The sequence below is a fragment of the Limanda limanda genome, chromosome 18 (assembly GCF_963576545.1).
Source record: "Limanda limanda chromosome 18, fLimLim1.1, whole genome shotgun sequence".
Taxonomy (NCBI): Eukaryota; Metazoa; Chordata; class Actinopteri; order Pleuronectiformes; family Pleuronectidae; genus Limanda; species Limanda limanda.
In genome coordinates, this window is record NC_083653.1 from 5,983,278 (window position 1) to 6,010,128 (window position 26,851).

Consider the following 26,851-nt stretch of genomic DNA (forward strand, 5'->3'; position numbering starts at 1 on the left):
ATAATAATAACAGCAGTACTACTACTAATATTATAAATAATAATGTGTTTTACTTTTTTGATTTCATTAAATTTCATATCTTAGGGATGTTTATTGTGAACTTGTTAAAAAAGAACTTTGCAGCACCATGCAAGTTTGACGGATGGAACATTACCGCCATCTTGTGGACAATCTACGGAACTACAGCTCGGGAGCCAATCGCGTTTTCAAGCCTGTGTGTCCCGCACGGCTTCCGTACCAGCTCCCATGTGACAGCAGAAGGTCAGACATGGCCGCCTGCAGCAAAGGACTCGACAGATTCATCTTCTCTCTGAGGTTGTTGCGGAACCTGCAGCTCAAGAATGAACGTAAGTGAAACCGGAAATGTACTTAAATACGTCACAGTCTGCGGGCAGGTCGCGTAGATGGCGCAGGACTTAACGCGGGCTAGGCTACACGGGCTAAACCTCATTTCCCAGGCTAATGATGTGAGCCGTGCTAACTGCAGCTGAGCTCTTGTGACTGATGTTTACAAAGTGACGTGTTGTTATTGTTGTTGTTGTCTACAGGCTTCGTGTGCACGTCGGTGCGTCTTGGCAGCAGCGACCCCCCCAAGTTCACTCCTCCACCCAGACCCGTCATCATCGACAAGACTCAGTCTGTGACGTCTCTGCGGAAGTAAGATGTCCCCCCTTGTCTCCTGACCCTCGTCACATGTCCAGGTTGTGTGAAGTGGTGGTCTCACATCTTCTGCCCCCCCCCTTGCAGGTTCCTGAGCCCAGAGTTCATCCCCCCACGGCAGAGGACCCAGCCCCTGAAGTTCTCCATGGAGAGGAAGGACATGATCCGCAGGAGGAAGGTGCTCGACATCCCCGAGTTCTACGCAGGTGAGGAACCAGAACCGCTCCACGTTCACCTCCTCCGTGAACCTGAGGAACAAGAACAGCTCCATGTTCACGTCCTCCGTGAACCTGAGGAACCAGAACAGCTCCAGGTTCAAGTCCTCCGTGAACCTGAGGAACCACAACCGCTCCAGGTTCACGTCCTCCGTGAACCTGAGGAACCACAACCGCTCCAGGTTCACGTCCTCCGTGAACCTGAGGAACCCGACCCGCTCCATGTTCACGTCCTCCGCTAACCTGAGGAACCCGACCCGCTCTAGGTTCACGTCCTCCGTGAACCTGAGGAACCAGAACCGCTCCAGGTGAGGAACCCCACCCGCTCCAGGTTCACGTCCTCCATGAACCTGAGGAACCCGACCCGCTCCATGTTCACGTCCTCCGTGAATCTGAGGAACCGCACCAGGTTCACGTCCTCCACGAACCTGAGGAACCCGACCCGCACCAGGTTCACGTCCTCCGTGAACCTGAGGAACCAGAACCGCTCCAGGTTCACGTCCTCTGTGAACCTGAGGAACCAGAACCGCTCCAGGTTCACGTCCTCCGTGAACCTGAGGAACCCGACCCGCTCCATGTTCACGTCCTCCGTGAACCTGAGGAACCAGAACCGCTCCAGGTTCACGTCCTCTGTGAACCGGAGGAACCCGACCCGCTCCAGGTTCACGTCCTCTGTGAACCTGAGGAACCCCCGCTCCAGGTTCACGTCCTCTGTGAACCGGAGGAACCTGACCCGCTCCAGGTTCACGTCCTCTGTGAACCTGAGGAACCCGACCCGCTCCAGGTTCACGTCCTCTGTGAACCTGAGGAACCCGACCCGCTCCAGGTTCACGTCCTCTGTGAACCTGAGGAACCAGAACCGCTCCAGGTTCACGTCCTCCGTGAACCTGAGGAACCCGACCCGCTCCATGTTCACGTCCTCCGTGAACCTGAGGAACCAGAACCGCTCCAGGTTCACGTCCTCTGTGAACCTGAGGAACCCCCGCTCCAGGTTCACGTCCTCTGTGAACCGGAGGAACCTGACCCGCTCCAGGTTCACGTCCTCTGTGAACCTGAGGAACCCGACCCGCTCCAGGTTCACGTCCTCTGTGAACCTGAGGAACCCGACCCGCTCCAGGTTCACGTCCTCTGTGAACCGGAGGAACCCCCGCTTCAGGTTCACGTCCTCTGTGAACCGGAGGAACCCCCGCTCCAGGTTCACGTCCTCCTCCTCCTCCCCTGGATTCAGTTTCTGCAAATCATTATGTAGATGTGTCTCAACTCGGAGGCTTCTCTAAGAAGGACGTGATCTAACCTGGTCCATCAAGGTCACGTCCTTCTTGCGCCACGTCAAAACCGCAAAAACCAAAATGAGGCAGTCTGGTCCAGGGAGGCTCATCCCGCCCTGGTATCCTAGCAACAGAGATCATTCATTACCTGTTGGGTTCACCTGGTGGAGCTTCGTCTCTCAGGGATGGAAAGGACACATTCGTCCTGCCGCTGTGACGTAACTGCTCTTCAGATGCAGCCTCCGAATTGAGACAAAGCATATAAATCGTTAATAATGCCATGTAACCATAGAGACGAGCGATGACCCAATCAAAATAATTATAGCAATATAATTTATCAACAGCAAAAACACATTGATTACTTACCTGTAGTGTTCTCTGCTCATAAAGAAGAGTTTTAAAACCACGACCTTCACTCAAAGTCTATAATAAGACTATTTAATATCTGATCAATTCTAACCATGCAAGTTATTTTTGGTGGTGTTCCAGGGAGTGTCCTGGGAGTGACCATGGCCGACCCGAACGCCAGCGGGAAAACCAACCGCTTTGTTGGGATCTGCATCCAGAGGGGGGGGAAAGGCCTCGGAGCCACGTTCGTCCTGAGGAACATCATCGACAACCAAGGTGAGGCTTCAGAATGCTTCTCAGGAAAGACTGATGGATCACAACATGAAATACGAATATAGATACAATTATATAATGGAAACTAAAGGTGTAGATTAAAGATTAAAGTTCAGCGAGGACTAGGGACGGGGGGAAAAATCGATTCAGTTACGAATCGCGATTCTTGTGTATGACGATTTTAAATCGCCATGCTGCTTCCTAAATCGATATGAGGGAGCAAGTTGACCAGCTCTTGTTTTTGCACAAGAATCTAAACATACCCAAGCACTAGCTTTGCATCGCCTACATGCAGACAACAATGAAGCATAACCTACTTTTTGTTTATTTCAAAGTTTATATTCTAAGTAAACTTTTATTCATTTAATTTACCTTTTATTAATTGTTTAAAAGAAGCCTAAGTGGCATACATTTATTAATCTGTCAGTTTGTGTGCAGTTGACAGGGGCTATACAATAATAGGGCACATTTTTATTTATTTTCTCTATTGGCTGCCCGGCAGTCATTAAGTTAATGTTAATATTTGAAATAAAACTTGTAAAGTTCTAAGGGAATTTGACTGCGTTGTACTTGAAGGTATGATTCAACTTTTTTCCATGGTCCAGTATTTAAAAAAAAAAAATAACCAAAAGAAATCGCAGGAAATCGTAATATCGAATCGCAATACCCACAGAATCGCAATACATATCGTATCGCCACCTAAGTATCATGATAGTATCGTATCGGGAGGTCCCTGCCGATTCCCGTCCCTAGCGAGGACGAGGGAGGACGATTTTCTTTACACCTTCACGTAAAACACCCGTTCATGTATATTTCTGTGTGTGTGGCTCAGGTGTGGAGATCTGCTACGAGCTCTACAGTCCTCGCATCCAGAACATCGAGGTGCTGAAGCTGGAGAAACGTCTGGACGAGAACCTGATGTACCTGAGAGATGCGATGCCTGAGTACAGCACCGTGGACGTGAACATGAAGCCCGTGCCCTTCTCCCCGACCGGAGAGGTTTCTCTCAACAAGGTGAGACACAGATCAACTCTCACTAGTAGTCCAGGCAAAGTAGCGTTTTACGACCGAGTAATTGTAAAAGAATTTTTTTTCAGCATAGATCATTTCTATGAGGTGTCCAGAACAACATACTAAAAGTCCTAAGAAATCCTAGTTGAGGAAATATGTTTGATTCTCATCAATATGTGCCGATGTTTTTGTCATACATATGAATGGTGTTTCTGCCTATGCAAATTAGGACATATTCAATACGTGTGGAGCTCATGTACATATTCAAATTCATTTCAAAAGAGACTTGTAATAGAAAAAAAGTTACTTTTCATGTATACTTTTACCATGTAAAGTTTTATTTTGGTAGGAGTAAAGGAAAAAATTAAGCCTATTTGGGTGTATTTTGGGCATATTCGATTAGTGTTGTTGTACTTGTTATACAAAAAATGTTACATTTCTTGGGTATTTTCATTGTGTAAAGTTTCATTTTGATAGGAGTAAAGGAAAAAAATAGTCTTTTTGGGGTGTATTGTTGCCGGGCCTTATTGGCACACATTGATGAGAATTAAACATATTTCCCCAACTAGGATTTCTTAGGACTTTTAGTATGTTGTTCTGGACACCTCATAGAAATGATCTATGCTGAAAAAAATTATTTTACAATTACTTCTATTTTTGGCTCCAAAATGAGCTACTTTGCCTGGACTATAAGGGAACCAGCCGGAGATATCTGCGTCCACACGTAGAGGATCCTAGAGGATCTCTGGAGTTACTGCACGTTTGAAAGCAGCTTTAATGAAAGTCCAGCATGTTATGATGTGTAATAATCTCCCTCTGTCCGCTCACCAGCTCAAAGTGAGGATGCGCCCCAAGCCGTGGTCGAAACACTGGGAACGGCCCAATTTCAACATCCAGGGCATCCGCTACGACCTGTGCATGACCCCCCATCAGACGGAGTTCGTGCAGAAGTGGGCGGAGCCCTGGCGGGAGTACGACATGCTGAAGGAGTACGACACGTCCAAGCTGGAGGAGAAAATCTTCAAGGAGGTGCAGCAGGAGATGGGCAAGTGAGGACCTGGAGGTCAAAGGTCGTTTTGCTTTAACCATCGGGAAGAGACAGTGATGTGGGGGGGGCAGGGATGTGGAACTCTGCTGGACGTTCATCCAGATGTTTGCTACAGCTGCACATGTGGATGAGGAGGAGCCAACATGGAAGCTGGTGTGTTCTGCCTTCTCCACTTCCTCTCATCCACCAGTCTGCCTGACGATGAGTTCTGTCATCACTGGTATGAGATGTGACATTTGCCATTCAGCAGATATTAAGTGTTTCCTATAATAAAACATATTCATGTAACTCCAATGTTTGCTGGTTTGTTTTGTTTCTTTTCACTTTGGTCTGCGTTTCGGCGTCTTGCCACTAGATGGCACCGTTTCTCCATAAATGCCGCGACCACCAGCCGTTGCATAACATCCTTTGTTGTGTTGTGTGTTGCAGCGTTTGCAGGGAATTTCCTGCCATGTTAAATAAACATGTTGTTCCAGCTGAACAAAGGCTGGAGAAGCCTGTTCCCCAAAGGAAAAGCAGCTTATCTGGGTTCTCCGGTTCTAAAGTAGGGAAACAGGTCCAATCAGTACATTTTTTTTTATTATTTTAAGGGGCTTCTTGGGTTTAACTTCATGAAGATTTCCAAATAAATCAGTAAATCTGTTTTTCTGGAATCAGCCCGAGTTCACTGGCACTTCGTTGGGGGGGGGGTTGAGGAGGAAAAGAAAAAAGGAGTGAGGACACCCGGTAGTGTTTTGCCGCTGTGGATGGAAAATTGTGGTGTTGAGATGGTATGTTAGAGCGTCAGTTAGGTAGTATAAAAACACTTGGACTCCTGATGTTATGTCTGCTCTCTCTCCCTGTGTGTGTGTGTGTCTGTGTGTGTGTGTGTGTGTATGTGTGTGTGTGTAAACACGCAGAATGAGTCCCTGCACTCTAATTTCTCCATATTACAGGATGAGATGCGGGGAAAACGGTCTCTAATACGGGAGTAGCAGATGTTTACTGCGCTTATTATGGACCACACAGATTCCCAGTGCGGAGATCCAGTGGAATGAAGAGAGCGATTATTCACGTTGCGTTTAGGGCCGTGAAGTGGATCAGAAGCTTTTAATGTCCAAACACAACGATTGGGGGGGTTACATGGCGGAGCTAATGGCTACCCGGTTATTTTTAAGGCCAAATCTGCACCTGTTGAACATTTGCATCACAGCGAGAAATCACTACTTGTTGATTTTCCACCTTATTTACTCTCTGCCGGGCAAAGAAAACCGTCTCCATGTGGCTGTTGTGTACCAGTGGGCCGGGCGCCCGGCCTGCACGTTGTCATTACGCTGCCCACGGCTCCAGCCGAGGCCCTTTCACCTTTTCATCTCTCACTCTCAGGACTCCTGCTCCGGGATGTCAACAGAGATGTTTATCCCACAGCACGCCGCTGAGGCTTCCAGAAACGGTGACGCCACTGAAATGGTAAACCAGTTTAAAAAAACCACAAGAGCTACTCAGACGGGAGTTACTGCTTCGAGGATACTTCCTGCCTCTGCCTGTGCCTGTGTGTGTGTGTGTGCGTGTGTGTGTGTGTGTGTGTGTGTGTGTGTGTGTGTGTGTGTGTGTGTGTGTGTGTGTGTGTGTGTGTGTGTGTGTGTGTGTGTGTGTGTGTGTGTGTGTGTGTGTGTGTGTGTGTGTGTGTGTGTGTGTGTGTGTGTGTGTGTGTGTGTGTGTGTGTGCTTCATGTACTTCATGGTTGTGATCTCTACTGTATGTGGCTCCCATGCCCTCAGGTTGACTTCTCTGCACCTGGAGTGAAGTTAAAGCCTCTTGGCTGGGAACAGAGATCAAACACCAGCTCCCTCTCTCTCTCTCTCTCCTTCCCTCTCTCTCCCTCTCTCTCTCTCTCAGACACACACACACACACACACACACAGAGTCGCAGACAGACTATCACATCAGCCCTGACAGACCCACACCTCAAACAGTGCCAACTGCAAAACGTCTGGGACCCGCCTGTCTGTCAATCCTCAGGTGAAACCAGATACGCTCCGTTCACGGTTGCCGTGGAACCAGGGGTGGGGCATGCAGGTTGGAGGGAGCCCATAATCCCCCCCACACCACCACCACACCCACACACCCACACCCACACACCCACACCCACCACCTCGATAACAACCCACTGTAAAGCATGGAGGGCCGATGATAGTTACAGTGCAACAATACGATCAGGTCAGCGCAGGAATGCAGGGAGGGACGTACTCCTCATCTGTCTTCTTTCCCCTTCGCTGGTGCTCCCATGACCTTCATCTCCTTCTCTCTCTCTCTCTCTCTCTCTCGAAAGGAGAGAGGGATGGGGGGGGGGTGCAGCGGCTTTGAAAAGGATCCAGGTTGATGAATTGGAGAGGATGTGATCCAGGGTGTGCAGCAACTCCCACAGGTTGGGATTTTAGAGGTAAGTTCTTCCTCCAAGCGCAGCCTCTCTCTCTCTGTCTCCCTCTCTCTCTCTCTCTCTCTCTCTCTCTCTCCGAGTCTCGAACATCTCTGTCAAGGTGTGATTTCTTACTCTCCCGCCTGCAGGCCTGGGAAAATTAGTTTCACTCTCTGCGTCTGTGTCAAGTAGTGTGAACTGTGTTTGAGCTGTCTGTGTGTGTATGACAAGTGCAACGGGATCCTGGGCCACCCATAGGCCCCAGGTAAATTACACCCTGTCACTTTGTGTACGTGTGTGTGTGTGTGTGTGTGTGTGTGTGTGTGTGTGTGTGTGTGTGTGTGTGTGTGTGTGTGTGTGTGTGTGTGTGTGTGTGTGTGTGTGTGTGTGTGTGTGTGTGTGTGTGTGTGCGGGTGCTACTCGGGGGCCACCCGTAGTCCTAGGTAAATTACACACTTGAGTTTCACCATATGTTTCCAGTGAAACAACACGACCGTCTGCTCCTCTCCGACTGTCCCATGGGCCGACAGGGACTCCTGCTGCCATCACTCCCTTTGTTACACACACACACACACACACACACACACAACCTGACAGTGCGACAGCTGCTAGGAAACATTACATCGCGAGCAGCTGATGCCTGAAGTTGAACAGGCAGCACATCACAGTGGTTTTAATAACGCGGTGCAGCGTGGGTGCGGAGTGGGTCTGGTGGAGCTGCCACGGGTCAAGGGTTCATTTCCACTCGGGGGCCAAGCATCTTAAAAATGTCCAGATAAACGTGTCCATCACATCGCATGTGTTCAACAGGGGTTTCGGTTCACGGCAACTGAGCACGGAGCTGTCAGGCTTAGCACGGGTCAGCTTCTAAAACCCTCAAAACAGATATTACAGGGAAGAAATCTGACTCGACATTTAGTGGAATGTAATTGAGACACCTGGTGACCCTTGGTATTTTTTTATCTTTGTCCATAAAACCCACGAAGAAGACAAAACTCCAGTGTCTCCGTTCGACTGACAAGTTTGAATTGTGTAGCCAAAAGAAGACATTTCTTATTGAACACTACAATTCAGAATCTTTTAGAGGAAAATGAATGGGCCACAGTGTTACTGCCTGATTATTAGTTATGTCCCAGCTGCTGTGTGTGTGTGTGTGTGTGTGTGTGTTAAGTGTGTGTGGTCAGTTTTGGACACTGCTGGATTTGGCTGCTACGCTTCGATCCTCAATTGAATTTCCTTTGCCTTTGCATGTGCACGTTGTGGATCGCCCGGTCCATGCACTTCCCTCGTGCACTATCATGTATCACACAGATATTACACAGACCCATCACATTCTCCCTCAACCACTGCTGGTGTCTCTGTTGGCGCAGCAGGATGCACTGGACGCGGTGGTAATCCCTTAAAGGACACGATTACTTGCACCATTACTGCTGCGTATTACCCAACGTGGGCCGGGCCCGTAAAACAGAGGAGGCTTTAACAGCTCGGCCCTTGATAAATAGCAGGGGCTGGAGTGGCCCCTTTGGTCATATGATCAGAGAGAGAGAGAGAGAGACAGAGAGCACTGTGACCAAGACCCTGAGGTGAAAATAATTCTTAAACCTTTTGTTTGAAGGTAATCCAGTCAGATGTCAGATAAGATTTCAATTTTGACAGGGCGGCTTTTTACTGTACGAGATATTACAAAAGTGCAATTAGAAAGCTACGGTGGAGCAAATCGTGCAATCGTTGAAACAAACAACAAAACGTGTCACAAGGACGATCAATCTGTATCGTTGTGTCGAGACCGAGTGACACAATGTTTCTGCAGAACCCAAACAGCATTCCTTCACTCGAAACACATCACAGACGTCTGAATTGGAACTTAATGTTTTCTCTTTATTCATGTCCGGAGTATTCTCTTCTTTCGGGACGTCCCTGTCCACATGCTGGGCGAGATAAGAGCCACCAAGGCTGTTTGATGCATTCCTCACATTTCCTTGATATCAACTGTGCCACAGCTAGTGTGTGTGTCCGGTGTGTGTGTGTGTGTTTGTGTGTTTGTGTATGTGTGAGCCAGGACACAACACAGCATATTATTCGTTCTGACGTGTTGTTAGGACACAATGATCCTGCCTGGTGCTCGTACAAAAAAAAAATCATGTAGTCTGAAAGTGAGTGTCTGCTTTGATTTCTAAGAAATATTGTGGTGGCGCTATGAGCAGTTTCCCTCCCTTGCCTCTGGGGGGCGCCCTCCTCTTTGTCTCCTGGACCCACCACTTAAACACAGCTTCCCCCTGCACACAGCTGGTCCTCTTCTCTCTTGAGCTGTAATTGCAGCTCTGTCCTGGGAAATCGAGGGAGGAAATCCCAGAGCTTTCGCCGTGCAACAATGACAATAAAAAAAAAAAAAAAGAAAAAAGAAAGAGGTGAAGAAAGGAGGAAGAAAGCATTTCAGCTAAGATGAAAGGGGGGAGGGAGGCTTAGGAGGAGAGGGGAGGTGGAGGAGTGGAGGAGTGCTGGGCTCAGGGGTGCAAAGAGAGGTGGAGGTAGATGAGGGAGAGGATGAAGGAGACGGCGGGGGGGGGGGGAGGGATGGTGTCGGTGATGGTAGTAAACGCTTGAGTTTATTAACCTCATTTAGTGGAGAGGCTGACAGTGAGGGGAAGGGGAGGAGCGGCGCGTTCATACTGTGAATGCAAGGCTGGAGTTTGCTAATGAGGGCTCTCACACACACACACACACACACACACACACACACACACACACACACACACAGACACACACACACACACACACACACACTTTACTTTGCTTATTCCCTCACTCACACCAGATTCACCTTCATCTGAAGCCAAGCACGGAGGCAGAACACACACATGCACAGGCCTGGGTGCCGCTCCATACCTTTGTCTGGCTGCCTCCTCTCATTCTTCCATATATCACACAGCAGCTGAGCAGCAGTCTGACCCACTTCTCTATTAATATACATATATATAATATTATATATATATATATAGAAGCAGGTAGAGCTGTGATCCCCAGCCAAACTGTACAGCTTGTCTAGATCGTCTGGCAGTGTGAACCTTATGATTCCAATGTGCCGTGCCAACACAGATTAAGTGCAACACAGACTGAGAGTCATTCACCTTTATGGGAAGTGGTGAGTGCTCCTCCCTAATGCTCGTCTCCCGACTGTGGGAAGGAATGAGAGCAGAGAGAGAGAGGGAGAGAGAGAGAGAGAGAGAGAGAGAGAGAGAGAGAGAGAGAGAGAGAGAGAGAGAGAGAGAGAGAGAGAGAGAGAGAGAGAGAGAGAGAGAGAGAGAGAGAGAGAGAGAGAGAGAGAGAGAGAGAGAGAGAGAGAGAGAGAGAGAGAGAGAGAGAGAGAGAGAGAGAGAGAGAGAGAGGGGAAACACAGGCAAATCCCGCACCACAAGGCATGGGGGGGGGGGGGGGTCAGGAAGGTCGACAAAGAACTAAGTGAATCGTGCCGGGTCTTGTGAGGTAACACGGTTAATTCTGTTTGCTGAGGTTCAGGTTGACTTAAAGATCTCAAGAACACGGCTGTCTGAGGAACGTACAGAAGACTCGACAGCAAATCTTCAGGCTGTAGAGATATTGTTCACGTTAATGTTGAACTGAAAACCACGAGGCGTCTCTGGGTTTGATGAAAAAGCTCAGAATGAAGTCGTGATGTCACTGAAAGGCTGCTCGTGCGAATCAAAGCGCAGGGAAACTTTTCATCAAGTGAGCGTGGACACGGCTCATTCATCATCTAGCACAACGAAGGCCAATGATCATTATGATGCAACAACTTTGAGGGAAAGAGTTTTACAAATCACAAGGACGTCGGAAAATGTGCATTGATTTGATTTGAACATTTGTGTTCTCACCTTCAGATCCTCCTTCTAGATTTCAATGTCTGTCTGAAACGAGAAATAGGCTTTTTTTTTTAAATCTCAATTTTTGTGTCTTAAAAAGTGAAGCATATACTTACATATTCTTACACTCATAGTATATTCTATTATCTTTTGTATAGTCAAATACTTATATTTATACCTCTACTATATATTATATCATACTCTTTGTATATTCTTGTATATACACATATTTATACATGTGTACATGTTATTATTATTATATTTACTATTATTATTATATATACTGTTGCTGCCATTATTACTATATACTGCTAATATATTGGTATAATTACTATCATATATAAATATATATATTATGTTATATTATATACTATATATACTGTACTATTTTTATATACTGTCTAACAATAACATTACCATCATATCATCAGCACTATTACCATCATCTTGCCACTGCACCTTATCTACCTATTTATCTTGTGTTTCTGTTTTTATTCTTTCTACCTCAATATTTTTTATTTTATTCTATTGTATTGTATTTTATTGTATTCAAATATACCGGCTGCTATGACGACTTAATTTTCCTTCGGGGATGAATAAAGTAATCTATCTATCAATCTATCTATCTAAGCAGGCGGAAAAGTTAGTTTTGCAAAACATCTGCATTAGTGTGGACAGGGGACAGAGTCGTTCTCATACACTGATAATACTGTACATGTCAAACTAAGGCAATCACTGTCCTGCTCTGTGTTTCATTGTGTCTCTGTGTTGTCGCCACGCTGATGTGTTTCTGTTCACATTACACATGACAAAGGTACTTTAACGTGAAGACGTTTCTTATCTGTTTTCAGACAAGAAGAGAGAACCCTTCACATTTTCGCTGATAGCCACCCACCCCATTCATCCATTATACAGGCCGGCCACTAATGACCTGAAATGGACACGAAGAATGCTCACTTAAGACACTCGCTGAAGACGAATGGGCGAAGATGCACTCTGAACTATTGACAAATGGCAAGAAACACACACACTTAGAATGCACGGTGAAGACGGATGACTCGGGGAAGATGCTCCCTGGACTGAACTGTAGGTGACAAACGATCGGACGCCTCGGTGGGCCGCGCTGACCCCCCCGCCACGGCTCCACAGGGGTTAGTTGTTCTGGCAGTTGACAAAGGTTAAGTGACCATTTCTCCACATTTTGTTTTCTCCTACTCGGATCAGGAGAGCCTCAAAATAAACAAACAGTAAAGTCCTATATTACGTGCTAAAGTTTCTTTAAAATATCCAAGTTGACATAGATCCGTTGTCCTTGGACACTTGATTTTGAATGAAAGTGATAAAGACACAACTGATTCAGAGATAAATTAGATTTTTAATGAACCTATAGAAAAAACCGCCACAGGTTTTCCATTTAATGTCTTTGCTCAAATTTTAAATTGAAGATAAGTTGAAGTAGCCGAGTAGAGAATCACTCTTGAAACATCACGTTATCTCTCAAACTACAAGGCAGATAACTGGGATCATTCTGACCAGGGCGGTTGTAGTCTTCAGTTCCACGTTTGTAGTTTTATTACAGCGATCTAATATATGTATCATTCAGGGTTCCTACAGTCATGGAAAACCTGAAGTGTCATGGAATTGTAAAATGTTTATTTCCAGGCCTGGAAAAGTGCTTGAAAAAAATTATATCCAAAAGTTTTGGAGAAGTCATGGAAAGTTGTTATATTATTAGTTTCATGTCGTTCATTTACGCTGAGTTTTAAATAATTCAAATGCTTTTAAAAGAAAAACGCTCAAAATACAAGCAGGCATACGCTCGCATACTAATTGAAAAGTTCGGTGTGGAAGCAGGTGGATAATGCACTATGCCAGGGAAGGTGTAGATTTAACATGCTTGGCTACAAATGGAAAGTACATGCCATGAGTTACAACAGCAAAGAACTCAATCAAACTATTGTCTCATTAATTTGTGTCATTTAAAGTATACTGTATGCTTTGGAATTCTCATTGTTCTCATTCATTCTCATACTGAATTTTGTAAATTTTTCATGCATACACCGAGATTTCACAACATTTTTGATCATGGAAATTTGGTTTAAAGTTATTAAAAAGTCATGGAAAGTCATGGAAATCCATTGGTCAAAATGTGTATGAACCCTGATCATTGAGAAGGAACTACACACAGAAACATTAAAAATTTCCCTAATAATAAACTCATTTTAAAGCAAGACAAAGTTATAGCGTTAAATGAACGCAGATTATTTTCTCCATTAATCAAACTATTCCTAGAAACATACACGCGGAGTCTAACATCAACTTACAACGGTGTGATTGACAGCTCGTGCCAAACACTCTGTGATGCCCTAAACCCGTCAAGCAGGTTGAAACAAAACAAAACCTGGAAAAATATGCAAATATTTGACCCGAGCCTGATATCAAAACAAATCCTGGAGCAGCCTGTGTAGACTCCGGGTGCAGCGACGGCTCAACACCCTTTGAAACCAGGCCTGGATGGATGATTCCCGACCTAATCTGAGCCATTAGTGCGGCACTCAGGGCCTGATTGTAAAGATCTGTGACCGGCCTCTCCAGGCAGCTCCGAGTCGTTTGTCTATACATCCCAATACACGCTGCCCGATCACACACACACACACACACAAACACACACACACGTCATTAAACTTTTGACCCGGCCGTGTCTGTCACCCTTTGACAGAACTCTGCCTTTGAGTCGGGTGCCTACTGTCGATGTCGTGGTCAGCTCCGTCACAGACGAGTTTACGTGTCTTGTCCTCATTGTTTGGTCGCTCTCTCGCCCGCACACCTGATGATCCCACTGGGCTAGGGGTGGAGCCTCAGACTGGCCTCTGACTGTTCAACTCAAAAATCACTCAGTGGCTCCGAATGATTTAGTTCATTAATGGACTAATAATGGAATCATATTAACTGTAATTGTTATATTTGAGTCATGGTTGACCTTGAAATAAAAAGCCTGGGTTCTGAAAGCAACCCGGGGGGATTCCCCAGTCGGCGGGTCGATGCCATGTGTTGTTACAGCATGTGGGGGGGGGGAGTGGCTGGTTTCTGTGGTTTTTACAACAGCTTAGCCAGCTGATAGCCCTGATAACAGCGTGGTGTCCATTACTCGATGCTCCAACCCGCCGCCATTACCGGAAGGTCACGACCTCTGCCAACCGCTGGCCAGCACCACTCAATACCCCAGGTCCAGTTACTCTCCTCCTCTTCCCCACCACCAGTCAGTCCCTCCATATAGTGGTGTCTGGATCAGGCTGGGTGGGGGGGGGATGTTGGCGCCTAACCAGCAGCAGATGTGGCTCCGCAGAGAACACCGGCCCTCATTAACTTCAATGGATTTCCTAATGCGACAGCTCCCATATTTCATCTGCAGCGCACGGCCTGGGACCCCAGCGGACCTGACGGAGGCCGACTGATCCTTCCACTCTCCTGCCTGGTGGTGCAGAGTGCTGGTGGTGGTGGTGGTGGTGGTGGTGGTGGTGGTGTCAGCGGCGGAGGGACTGGGGTGCACTCAGAGTGAGGGGTGAGCAGATGGGGGAGAAAGGGACGTCGGAAACCAGAGGCAGAAGAAGACATGACCCCTCTTACTGAGAGGAAATCTACTAATTCAGGCTTTTTACTGTGCTGTGTCTGCGGCAAGGGGGGGGGGCAGCAGCCGCCGAGTCAGCGTCCTCCAGCGAAGGGACCCTATCACCGCATTACATCAACGAAACAAAAGAGGGGCGGGAGGAGGAGGAGGAGGTGAGGAAGAAGAAGAAGCTTGTTTGGGTGCCGAGGACAGACGGGAAAAGGATGGAGAGCAGAAGAGATAAAAGAAGAGAGAGAGAGAGAAACAAGGGAGCTAAGGGAGATGGATGCGGAGGGAGAGAGGGAGTGAGAGAATTTATGGGCCCGGGTCTCATTGTTCCTGTACACGTGAGCATGCACAGCTGGGGGGGGGGGGGGGGGGGAGCAGAGGGAAATGGGCTACAGATGTACTGTATCAAACACAAGGGGCCCGGACTTCAATAGATACATTACGATCCCCCCCCCCTCCAAAGCCCAACACACACATCAAAACCTCCCTCTACCTTTCTCACCCTTCTAGCTACTGCCCCCCCCCCCCCCCCCCCCCCCCCCCACCGCCCCTCCTTACAACACACATATTGCTGCATTCATTTGACTCACTCACTCCTGCGTTTCTTTACGGGCGCCGTGGCCTCCTTTGAACTGTGACCAGCTTGTTTTAAAACCTATACCTGAACACACACACACACACACACACACACACACACACACACACACACACACACACACACACACACAAACACACATATGCATACACATGTTAGCAATGTCCAGTCCTAATGACATGGGGATATTATCATGCCCCAGACGACAATACATCACAGCTGTTCACACTTCACCCTCACAGCTCCTTCCATATCCCTTCAAAACACACACACACACACACACACACACACACACACACACACACACACACACACACACACACACACACACACACACACACACACACACACACACACACAAATCATTATAAGAGGATGTATGTGAGAGAGGTTTGTGCCCTCTGAACATACAGGATTTGCCCCATTCCAGGACTGCGAGGGGGGGGTATCAATGTTGAGCAGGGGTATCAGTGGAGGCTCTGGAAGGTGGAACTGGCCGTGACCCTCTCCTCCTCCTCCTCCTCCTTCTCCTCCTCTTTCCTGCTAACTAGAGAGAGAGAGAGAGAGAGAGAGAGAGAGAGAGAGAGAGAGAGAGAGAGAGAGAGAGAGAGAGAGAGGGAGAGAACTGTTAATTTATGATAAATTTAGCTGTTTATAACATCATGAGGATATTTCTAGTTTGGATGAATATTGGAATAATTCTTCGTCAAATCTTTCAGTAGATCAAACCTATTTTTCTAGGTTCAACAGTATTTTATGAATTTTTGAAATATTGGCAAATATCTTATTATCAATTTTGTGTTATTATTTCAAATTTATTATTGTCCGTGTTGTTATTGTCCGTCATCCTTTAAATGTATCATTGTTTATTTAACAAATAGATTTTGAGAGAGAGAGAGAGAGAGAGAGAGAGAGAGAGAGAGAGAGAGAGAGAGAGAGAGAGAGAGAGAGAGAGAGAGAGAGAGAGAGGGAAGTAGAGAGAGAGACAACTGTTCATTTATGATTTGTTTTGCTTTTTATAACATCATGAGGATATTTCAAAGTTGGATGAATATTGGAATAATCCATTCTTCGTCAAATCTTTCAGTAGATCAAACCTATTTTTCTAGGTTCTGCAGTATTTTATGATTTTTAATTCAAATATCTTTGTCTTTTTCTTATTATCAATTTTGTGTTATTATTTCAAATTAATTATTGTCCGTGTTGTTATTGTCCGTCATCCTTTAAATGTATCATTGTTTATTTAACAAATAGATTTTGAGAGAGAGAGAGAGAGAGAGAGAGAGAGAGAGAGAGAGAGAGAGAGAGAGAGAGAGAGAGAGAGAGAGAGAAAGAGAGACACAGAGAGAGAGAGAGAGAGACACAGAGAGAGAGAGAGAGAGAGAGAGAGAGAGAGAGAGAGAGAGAGAGAGAGAGAGAGAGAGAGAGAGAGAGAGAGAGAGAGGTTCCCTAAGGAGCAGAGAGCTGAGACGCTGGATGGTTCCCGGTGCTTTCCCGGTGCCGACAGAGGAAGGGGCCTCTCTGGATTTGTCAGTTGTGGCTGCAGCTGTCTCCGGGCAAAATGGACCACAGTGGACCTGACACTTGATCTCTCCTCTCTTTCTCTGCCTCTCTTTCTTGTCCTTTTTATCTCTCTCTCTCTCTGCACTAAGTCTGTCTGTCTTGCTCCATCATTCCTTTCACTGTCTCACACTCTCTGCCTCCCCTCCCTCCCTCTCCCTCTTTCTCTCTTTCTGAAAAGCCATCAAAGATTGAGAATGGGGTCATGAACATGGTCAAAGCGTCTGGAACGCCACCGGGTGGCAGCATGTTGCCTCCTCCATGTCCGTGGATGGGACATGGATCAAACTAAAAAAGTCACACAAATCCTTCTCAAATATAGTTTTTTGTTATTTTATTTCATTCGTATCACACCTACGTATGTTCAAGGAGCATTTTACCAGTAATCTGGTTTTAATTATGAGTTATGAGTGTGAAACATCAGGATTGACAGGTGACACTGACTGTATGGTGGGAGGAAGTGGAGACCAGTCTGTGGCAGGGGTTTTCAACTGGTTTTGTCCCAGGGACCACCATTCTGACTAGAAAGTAATCCGCGGCCCACTGATGTGCCTACACATTTGGTTTTCCATGTTGGTTTTATTTAAAAACCTCAAACAAATCTATATCTACTTAAAAAGCTCAAACAAATCTAGAAAAATCTGTGTAAAAACAACAAAAACGGTTGATTTTCAGTGCTTAAGAATTGGAAACAAAATTAAAATGCAGTTTGTAGGTGTACTGAATCTCAGAACCATATGTACATCAATATACAACGTTCATGACTTAAATGTACAGACATGTAGCCGACATGTTGAGAGAATGTTAAAATAATGGTGATTAATAACAATCAACATAAACTGGGGCTACAACTGAAGAGGGAAGAGGACAAAGTAATGCAGAATATGTCACAAATGATAATCATACAATATAACACAAACAATTGAGGCCTACTTAGGTTTAACCTCATGATCACCAGCACCTTTATATTATTTTAGACATATTTTTCTTATTATATATATTTTACACGATATTCAAGAGTAATCTGGAAATGTGTCGAAATATCAAAGCAAAATTCGCGGACCCCCTGCAATGCCGTTGCGGACCACCAGGGGGCCGCGGACCCCCGGTTGAAAACCCCTGGTCTATGGGATGGACGGACGCTGCCGTGACCCAGACGCAGGACCCAGACGCAGGAAGCTGCAGGATGGAACGGTTGCATTAAGATGAGCAGGTCACTGATGATCACTCAGTTTTAACATCAATATAACTCATTACATCACACGACAGCTGTAATCAACCTGCATTCATTTTTATTTAGTTTGACAACTTTGCAATAATTGAATCTAAGGGATTTGACTGACGTGTCAATTAAAGCTGAGCGAGAACTACAGCCGCTATTCACATGGTTAAAAGTAAATGAGCTGTAATTGAATCACTAAATTTGCTCCAACAACAGAAACACATGAATATGTCGAAAGCAACTACACAATCAATTTGTCTGTTTTACAACACAGCTGAGGTGTGTAGGAGGTGAACTGGTACAAAGTGTCTCTGTCAACTTTTATCTCTCCGCCAGCTTCTCTTTCCGTTTCTGTCTCGGCTCCACTTGACCCTGAGAGACGTCTGAACGCACACGTCTCCACGCCGCAGCACACGGGTTCAACCAGGAACCCTGGTTCTTTATCTGATGGAAGGAGCGCCGATGTGAGACCGGGACACGCTCGGTCTGTCCAGTTTCTCCCTCATCGACAAGCACCCTCTTCACAGTTGTTACCGTAATCATCATTATCATCATCCTCATAATCATAACCGAGAAAACTGTTATCTCTGTCATCGCCGTTATCGCCGCCACCATCAGCGTCATCACAGATTCATCACCAACCCCCGACTAACGAGAAAATCATGTCATTATCTTTCAAATTAACCTCATGCACCTTAAATATATAAAAAAGAGAGTTCAGTCCAAAGCACTTAAAGCATTTAAGGTGAGATCTTAAAATGTTTTTAAAAGGAATTTAAAGAAATTTAATTCTGGAAAAGACATTCACATATTAAAATCAAGAAAAAATTAAGTATTAAAAAATGTCAGCCCCTGGTCCCTTATCTGCCCCAAATAAATGAATTAAACAAATTCTTCATCATGTCCCACCCCTCCACAGAATCTCACACAAATCTGTTGTGTACTTTTTGTGTAATTCTGCTTCATAACAAACACAGATGAAAACAATAAGGCCTCAGTAACTTCTTCACTTACAGAAGAGGGCTTTTCTTCTTTTTTTTTACCGTGGCATCTTTCAGGCCTGTCTTTTGATGTGCTCACACACAACTAATTAACAATGAATTGTGTAGGACGTTTAACTGACACACATCAGTTCCTGTACCTGAGACAAAAAGCGTCCCGTGTGCTTTTCCATTTCCCAGTAATTGGCCTCCTTTGTCCATATAACACATCTGGCTCCCAGAGCCGCGCAGCTACAGTCTCTATAAAGTGAAACACCATCCATAAAATCTCCATTAGAGCAGGGCTGCCTGGAGGTCGGCGTGAGGAGAACCCCGGGGTCACCGCTCCACTGTAATGCCTTCACACACGGGGTCAGAGGTCAGCGCTGTTGACATTCCTCCCATGACTGTCTGATATCAGCGTGATTGATCTGCCGGAGCTCGGCTCTGGGAGGTACACCCCCCCCGCTCGGCTCCTGAACTTAAACATTTATATTTGGTCCGGCATCGTTCCATCCGTCCGCCTCTCTCACCTCAACGCCTGGTGGATCTCCAGCGGGGGGGGTTTTAGTGTCACGCAGGGATTGACCTTGGAGAAACGGTACCGCCGAGTGTTTATCTGGCTTTCCCCCTCAGCTAAACCAGATAAAAAGAAGAGAGCCGTGATGGATCGCCCACTCCTCGCCTGAGCCTTCACGGGGTTTTTCTGTTAGCAGTTCCATGTGAGCTACAGTAGAGGGCCGTGAGTTATTGCCTCGTCAAATTCCACACCTCCGCGGTGCCGCTGGCCTCGCCGGGCCGGTGGAGGCGTCTCTACCTGAGCACGGGTCCATTTCCTTTCCCTTTTGATACAGTTAAAGGTTTTTACTGCCCCTGTGGACGTGATGCAGAACGTGAGAGGACAAGGTGGAGAGACGGGAGGATGTGATATCTCTAGGGTTGCAAAATTAAGGGAATATTCAAAGTTGGAAACTTTCCATGGGAATTAACGGGAATATACGGGAATATAAGGGAATATACTGGAATTAACGGGAATAAACTGGAAATGTTGTGGGTAATTTATACTAACTGTATTTACCTTGTCATATACAGACATAAATATAAACATTTTGTTTTGTTATAGGCTGATTTGAGCCCTGTGGAAACTTTGGGCACTTGACTATATGCTTCTGCATCGTTGTGTCATTCTTAACATAGGTCTTTGCACAGTATTTGCAAACGTACACAACCTTTCCTTCTACATTGGATGGGGTGAAATGCCTCCACACATGAGAGAGTGCACGTGGCATTGTTCTGTAGAATAAGATGAGAAAAAAGTTTGTAAAAAAGCACTAATGCAATGCCAGAGATATAAATAGTTAGCCAAACAATTGGAATCGTCTGTAAATATTTTACAATTGATGGATAAATGAATGGAAATAGGCTAGATGAACAGATGAACAATCCTCAATCAGCATGATAATATGTTTTCCCCAGTAATATCATGGAAACTTACCTGACTAGTCCTGCACTCTACAGCAGGCCTCAATAGCCCTGCTGTAGTGTGAAGGATGCTGGGAGTTATCTGTGCATGTGATGAAAGAATGCACAGTGGAGGGTTGAAACTCAACGTGCAGCGTGTGCTGCATTCCATACATCTTTAAAATAGAGTTTTGAATGATGTTTTTATTGCTCAGCGTTTAATTTGCGTATTTTTTTTTATTTTTAAAATTCCCCAAATTACCGAGCTTAACTTCCCATGGAAAGTTTCCGGATATTTACCGGAAATTGTCCGCCCCTTTGCAACCCTAGATCTCACTAACACATTATCAGCTTCAATCAGCCCGTGTGAGGCCGGGCTCCCGGTGACACACTGCAAACACAGATACGAATCTTTGATGATTCCAAAACAAAGCTTTTGACAAATACCTGCCAATAGCTCGGGGTGAGACCTCACATACCTGACATGTCGTTACTGTAGCGCCGGGCCTCACGCAGCATGAAAGTGAACCGCCTGGAAAACAAACACGGGAGAAAGAGAAGTTTCCTTCAACTTTCATTCATGTTTTTGAGTTACAGTAAAGAGAGGATTGAACGCAGCACGCCCAGAGTTCCCGTAGGCCGGCCGCTCATTAGCGCCCACTCACAGTCCAGCTTATCTCCCCCAATCAAACACACCAGCCCCATAATACCCCAGGATGGACTAAATCACATGTAATTGGAGGTTCTTTATTTTTTCCAGCTCCTTTCAGCCCGAGCCCTGTGGATATAAACCCCCCCCTCGCCCGCCGCAGCGGTCTCTGGTGTCTCTGAGTAAACAAACAAACAAACAAACAAAGTTGGAGGCGGTTAACGGCTGGGCAGGCTAGTCAGGGTTCAGTCGCCGGGGCAACAGGATCCCGGCCTGTTTGTTTTCCCCCTGGGAGGTGAGGCGGGTTGGATCGGGGGGGGGGGCAACTTGTTGTTTATTACTATAATTTGTCTGAGTGACTCTGGGATTTCAGGGCTCTTTGAAGCGCGGCTGGATGAAGCCTGGAGCGTGGCATGTTGTGCCGGGCTTTGGGCCCAATTTCCAATTGCCTCCACCCGACCTACCCTCTTACTGTAATCTGCCCTCCCCATCGTTCATCCTGAGCCGTGTCAATCCAGATCCTGCAGGATCTCGAGGGCCACACAAATGGAGAACTTATCTCAGAAGTCAATCCCTCACATGTCTCATAGGTTCATACACAAGCAGAGAGAAGCAGAGGTCAAACTAAAATCCCTAAACTCTTAAAGGTTAAATCAAACCTTGGAGATTGACTTTGTTTGATCCAAAATTTGCAGGAAAAAGATTTGATTTCAATTGTCAGAGCTGTTTATTGGTGCAGGATCTGCATGAACCAGCATTTAAATAGTTTGTAAACCTTCATGCAATTTTTGGAAAGGGGCCAAGTGGAAATTAATGAGTGAAACAAAATAAAATAGCAGCACCTAATAGGATGAATATTAATTGTAACTAACTAATATTATGAATAAGAGAACGTTATTTTATCTAGGCTTTGGATTTGATTGATTGGACTTTAATTTAATTTATTTGTATTTGTATAATTATGTCTTTATTTACTTCCATTTATTCTTATATCTTTATATATGTATTTTTTTTTATTATTTTATTTAATCTTATTTAAGTTATTTAATTTCTGCCTCTTTTTCTTTACCCTGAGTGTTTGATTGTGGGTTGGGGGTGCTCATAAAAGTTTGTATGTTTATAAATGTTCGAATGTATGTTTCTTATATGTAAAACTCAATAAATATATTGTTAAAAAAAAAAAAAAGTTTGTAAAATAAAAACCGTAACACACCCAAGTGGCCCAAGTCACATTTTGTGAGTTTAACGACGGGAGAAACAACCTTTTACATCAGCGCTCTTGGCCTGTGAGTTGAACCCATAGAAGTTGACATTATGAAAACTTCTTGGCAAGGCTGGCCCTAAAGAGATGCTGTTTCCATAAATCCGGCCAAAAAGGGTTTTATACGCTTCTGAAAAATGCAAACATTATAGTCTATAAATCCCTGCACAGAAAGAGCAGCTTTCAAATCTTCAGACTGACGATGAAGTCAGCGCATGTTGAATTATGTCAACTGAAAGGAGAGTCAGTCTATTCATTAAAAACTGTATGGGTGTGTGTGTGTGTGTCTGTGTGTGTGTGTGTGTGTCTGTGTGTGTGTGTCTGTGTGTGTGTGCTTCCAGTGGCCGTCTGCATGTGTCAGTGTGTCCATGTGTATATTGTATTCCTACATAGGAAGTCCTCTCACCCAGACCTCAGCCGTCATGTGCATGTCTGTCTGTCTGCTGTGTCCTGGGGAGGGGGGGGGGCAGTCAGTCCCAGAGTAGGTTTAATTGGTGTCAAGCAGGCCTCGGTGAAAAGCCATCAGGGACGAGGGACACTCAGCGAGACAGGAAACCTTTTATTAGGGGACTTCCTCTAGCTGCATGACTCTCTGTGTCCCTGTGTCTCCTATTGTCTCTCGCCCTATCCCTCCCTCTTCAAATCTTTCATCACCGCTCAGTTTCCATCTGCTCTCTTCCTCTCCTCGCCGGCTTCAAACATTCACTATTTATCACTTGTACTCCCACACTCCACGCTCTCTCTCTCTCTCTCTCTCTCTCTCTCTCTCTCTCTCTCTCTCTCTCTCTCTCTCTCTCTCTCTCTCTCTCTCTCTCCTGATGTCCGTCCTTGAGAGAGCGAGGGAGTTGCTCTTTGGGGGAATCCGGTGACCACAGAGACACACCGAGCCCTCCGGCCTAATGATGACAACACTTCCTGACAGCCGGCAGACACACACACATCATGCACACACAACCAAAGACAGCAGGAGGCAGACGCACATCTCCGCTGGGGATCAATTTTCTTTTTTTTGATTAATTCTATTGATTCTATTGCTGCTTTCAGACATGAAGTGATGAAGATTTTCTCCTGAAATTTTCCGGAGGAGTCGTATGTGAGAACGCACATTTCCGAGACAGATGGTATTTAGTAAAAAGTCCTGAAATGTCAGAGTGAGGCCATGTGAGAATAAAGAAATAAAATGTCAATGTTGAAGATGTGTCTAACATGTGACAGATTCAATAACTCTTAAAATATAATTTTTCACCATATTGGATTGAAACAGAGACGGACTGAACCTTCGTCAGGTGCTGATCCACGCAACGTTCACAGAATCACTTCCTGTTTTGCAATTTTTCTTCAAGGTAAAAGCACGACATCTGTTTTGTTGCTGCAATGCTTCATATCGAGCTTTTATTGTGAAAGTTATGAGCTTGGATCCGAAGATTGTGCTGATTGCTGAGCAGACTCTGAAATAACCAACATGCAATGTATGAAACAACCAAAGTGAACAGAAGTCACGTAAATCATTCAAACTTGTGTATACATATATATGTGAACAGTAATGAAGCAACTTCAGTTTCACTTGATGAAAAAACATTGACTACAAAATCTCCTTTGCAGATAAACCAGATGGGATGAAAGCAGAGTTTTCTAACTTCACTCTGGACAATAGGATGTTTTTTAAAAAGCTAAAGCACACAAGTAACCCCAGAGCATCAACTCAGGTAAACAGGAAAGTTCAGAACAGGCTCCAGTGTTGTACATTAGTTGTGAAACAGCTGCGATGATGCAACCGAGTAACTTTGGCTTGTTAATCACTCGGTTTTGACACATTTTGAATATATTTGCATGAGTGGGGAAAAAATGGTTTCAAATTCAAAGCCTTCTTTCCCTTTTTCCCTTTTGACCTGTTCAAGAGCACACACCCACATTTGCATACATGTCCACAAACCCACACACACTTACTCAACGATAATGGAGCAGCTGCGTTTATTGCTCTGTTATGTCAGCAAGTTAAACCGTAACCGCAACTGTAACTGCTGTTGCACAAGAGCGACCAGGTAACGACAACAAATAACTTCTCCCTCTCTCCCCACACGTGCACTTCACTTATCGGCAGTGGAGGTCATTCAGTCACACACACACACACACACACACACACACACACACACACACACACACACACACACACACACACACACACACACACACACACACACACACACAAAGGCACACCTGCCTCTCAGGTAACTGAAGATATCCCATAAAACCATCATATCCTATCTTATGAGGAAGTTACATGTCGATTTTTCCAACTTCGGTGCTTTTACACCTGAGCAGATGTGTCGTGTTTAGGGTTGCAAAATTCCGGGAATATTCAACGTTGGAAACTTCCCATGGGAATTAACGGGAATTAACGGGAATTAACAGGAATAAACTGGAAATGTTGTGGGTAATTTATACTAACTGTATTTACCTTGTCATATACAGACATAAATATAAACATTTTGTTGTGTCATAGGCTGATTTGAGCCCTGAGGAAACTTTGGGCACTTGACTGTATGCTTCTGCATCGTTGTGTCATTCTTAACATAGGTCTTTGCACAGTATTTGCAAATGTACACAACCTTTCCTTCTACATTGGATGGGGTGAAATGTCTCCACACATAGCCATCGACTTCCCATATCTGCCTTGTAGTGTCAATTGCCAAATGTGTTGTAGGCGAGGGCCTCACCGGCACGTTTTTCCGGCTCCATGTGGGAGAACACATCTGTGCAGGTCCGGGTGCATGACAGTGTGAAAAACCATTTCTGTAACAGGATCCCGGAAGCGAGTTACAAGCCGAGACTCGTCCCGACGGCTCAGCTCCAACGGTGGACGCCTAACTGCCATTGTTACGAAAGGCTGCACAAAGTTCGTTTTCTTCTTCTCCCGTTTCATGACTAGACAAGCTTGCACGCGGCTATCGGGAGGATCTGGGAGTTTACCTGCGGGACAGGGGGCGTGTCTCTGAAAACAGGCCCGGCCAACTTTTGGCGTTGTTGCCGTGACAACAGCTGCAAATGCCGCGGGGAAGAAACCCAAAAAAAAAAAGGAAAGCATCCCACCGTTTATCTTACCACCAGCACACTGCAATCAGCCCTCCTGCCAATCTGTCCTTCTCTTCCCCTCCTTTTCTCTCTTTATTCCCTTTCTCTGCTTTTTTTCTTCTTCTTTCCTTTCAACATCTCCTCCTCCTCCTCTCTTTTGCTTTCTCCGAATCCTCCCCCTCTCGTCCACCCCTTTTCTCTTTCCCTCTCTTTTAGTTTATTTTATTCCTGAATGCCACCCTTTTCTCTAATTGCCCCCCCTTTTCTCTCTCTCTCTCTCTCTCTCCACCCCCCCCCCCTTCTTCTCCACCCCTCTCTTGTTCGATCCCTGACTCAACTTTCACATTCCTGGAGCATTCCTGTAGGATTAGCCTTTAGCATTCTCAGGCTATGCAGAGGCCACGGCCCCCCCACTGTGACGGTGGCAGGCACTAACGGACGACACAGAAAGTGCATGTGTGTGTGTGTGTGTGTGTGTGTGTGTGTGTGTGTGTGTGTGTGTGCGCAACCCTCTCTCTCTCTTTCATCACCGCCCTCCTCCCTGCCCACTGCCCCAGTTCCATCGAGCTCAGCTTCCATCACAATCAGCCACCTTCAGACCCCCCCCAGCCCCCCCCCCCCCAGCCCCCCCGGTGTCCTGGCACTGGGAGCATCAGTGCGTGTCCCGGCAGATGAGCGCAGACATAAACACACACACAACCACTAATTCAACAAATTATCAAATTAGCCAATGTTAATTATTATTTACCTTTTCATGGAAAATATGTCTGTAGTTAAGTCGGTTTTATTTCCATGTTGTAAGAGCTCTACCTGAAAGCCAATGGATGCAGATGTGAGTGACATTATTAGGCTTTATTTTAGTTTTGCTTTCAGACATTCACTGACTTCCGGATAATCTTCGGACATTCACCGGAACACAAATGTCAAAGTGAGAGGCTCCGTACTTTCTCCAGAAGTTTTCCGGAATGTGATACAACATCAAGAAATCCTCCGGAGGATTCACCACAAGACAGACGCACAACAATTTAAAAAGGATCATTAAAACCGAGCCCGGAGTCTCTTACTTCTATCAGTGCAACGTGTTTTAGGATCATTTTACTGCAACAGCTGTTGGAACACAGTTGTTTCCGACTTGTAACTGCGACTCCAAACTGTTTTTTTTCCAACACAAGATGCTCTACAGGTCTTGTATTTGCTTTCAACGCCACGCTCTTTGTTCAGTCCCTCTCGTAAGCATTCTCACGTTTGGGTTGTAAAATTTAAAGAGTTGCCTTTCAAAAGGAAACCATGCAGGATAATGACTGAGTCGTAAAAATGTTATTCTTATTCATACACGTTTCTTTTACCTTCTGCA

General features: G+C 45.6%; 1 protein-coding gene across 1 annotated transcript; it reads left to right on the forward strand.

Moving 5' to 3' along the window:
• Positions 1 to 260: 260 nt before the first annotated feature.
• Positions 261 to 5,117, forward strand: mrpl19 (mitochondrial ribosomal protein L19). The gene is made up of 6 exons (XM_061091592.1): positions 261 to 347; positions 549 to 657; positions 748 to 866; positions 2,633 to 2,767; positions 3,597 to 3,778; positions 4,607 to 5,117. The coding sequence occupies exons 1-6, from the start codon at positions 269 to 271 to the stop codon at positions 4,826 to 4,828; spliced, it is 846 nt and encodes a 281-aa protein (XP_060947575.1). The 5' UTR covers positions 261 to 268; the 3' UTR covers positions 4,829 to 5,117.
• The last annotated feature ends 21,734 nt before the right edge of the window (positions 5,118 to 26,851 follow it).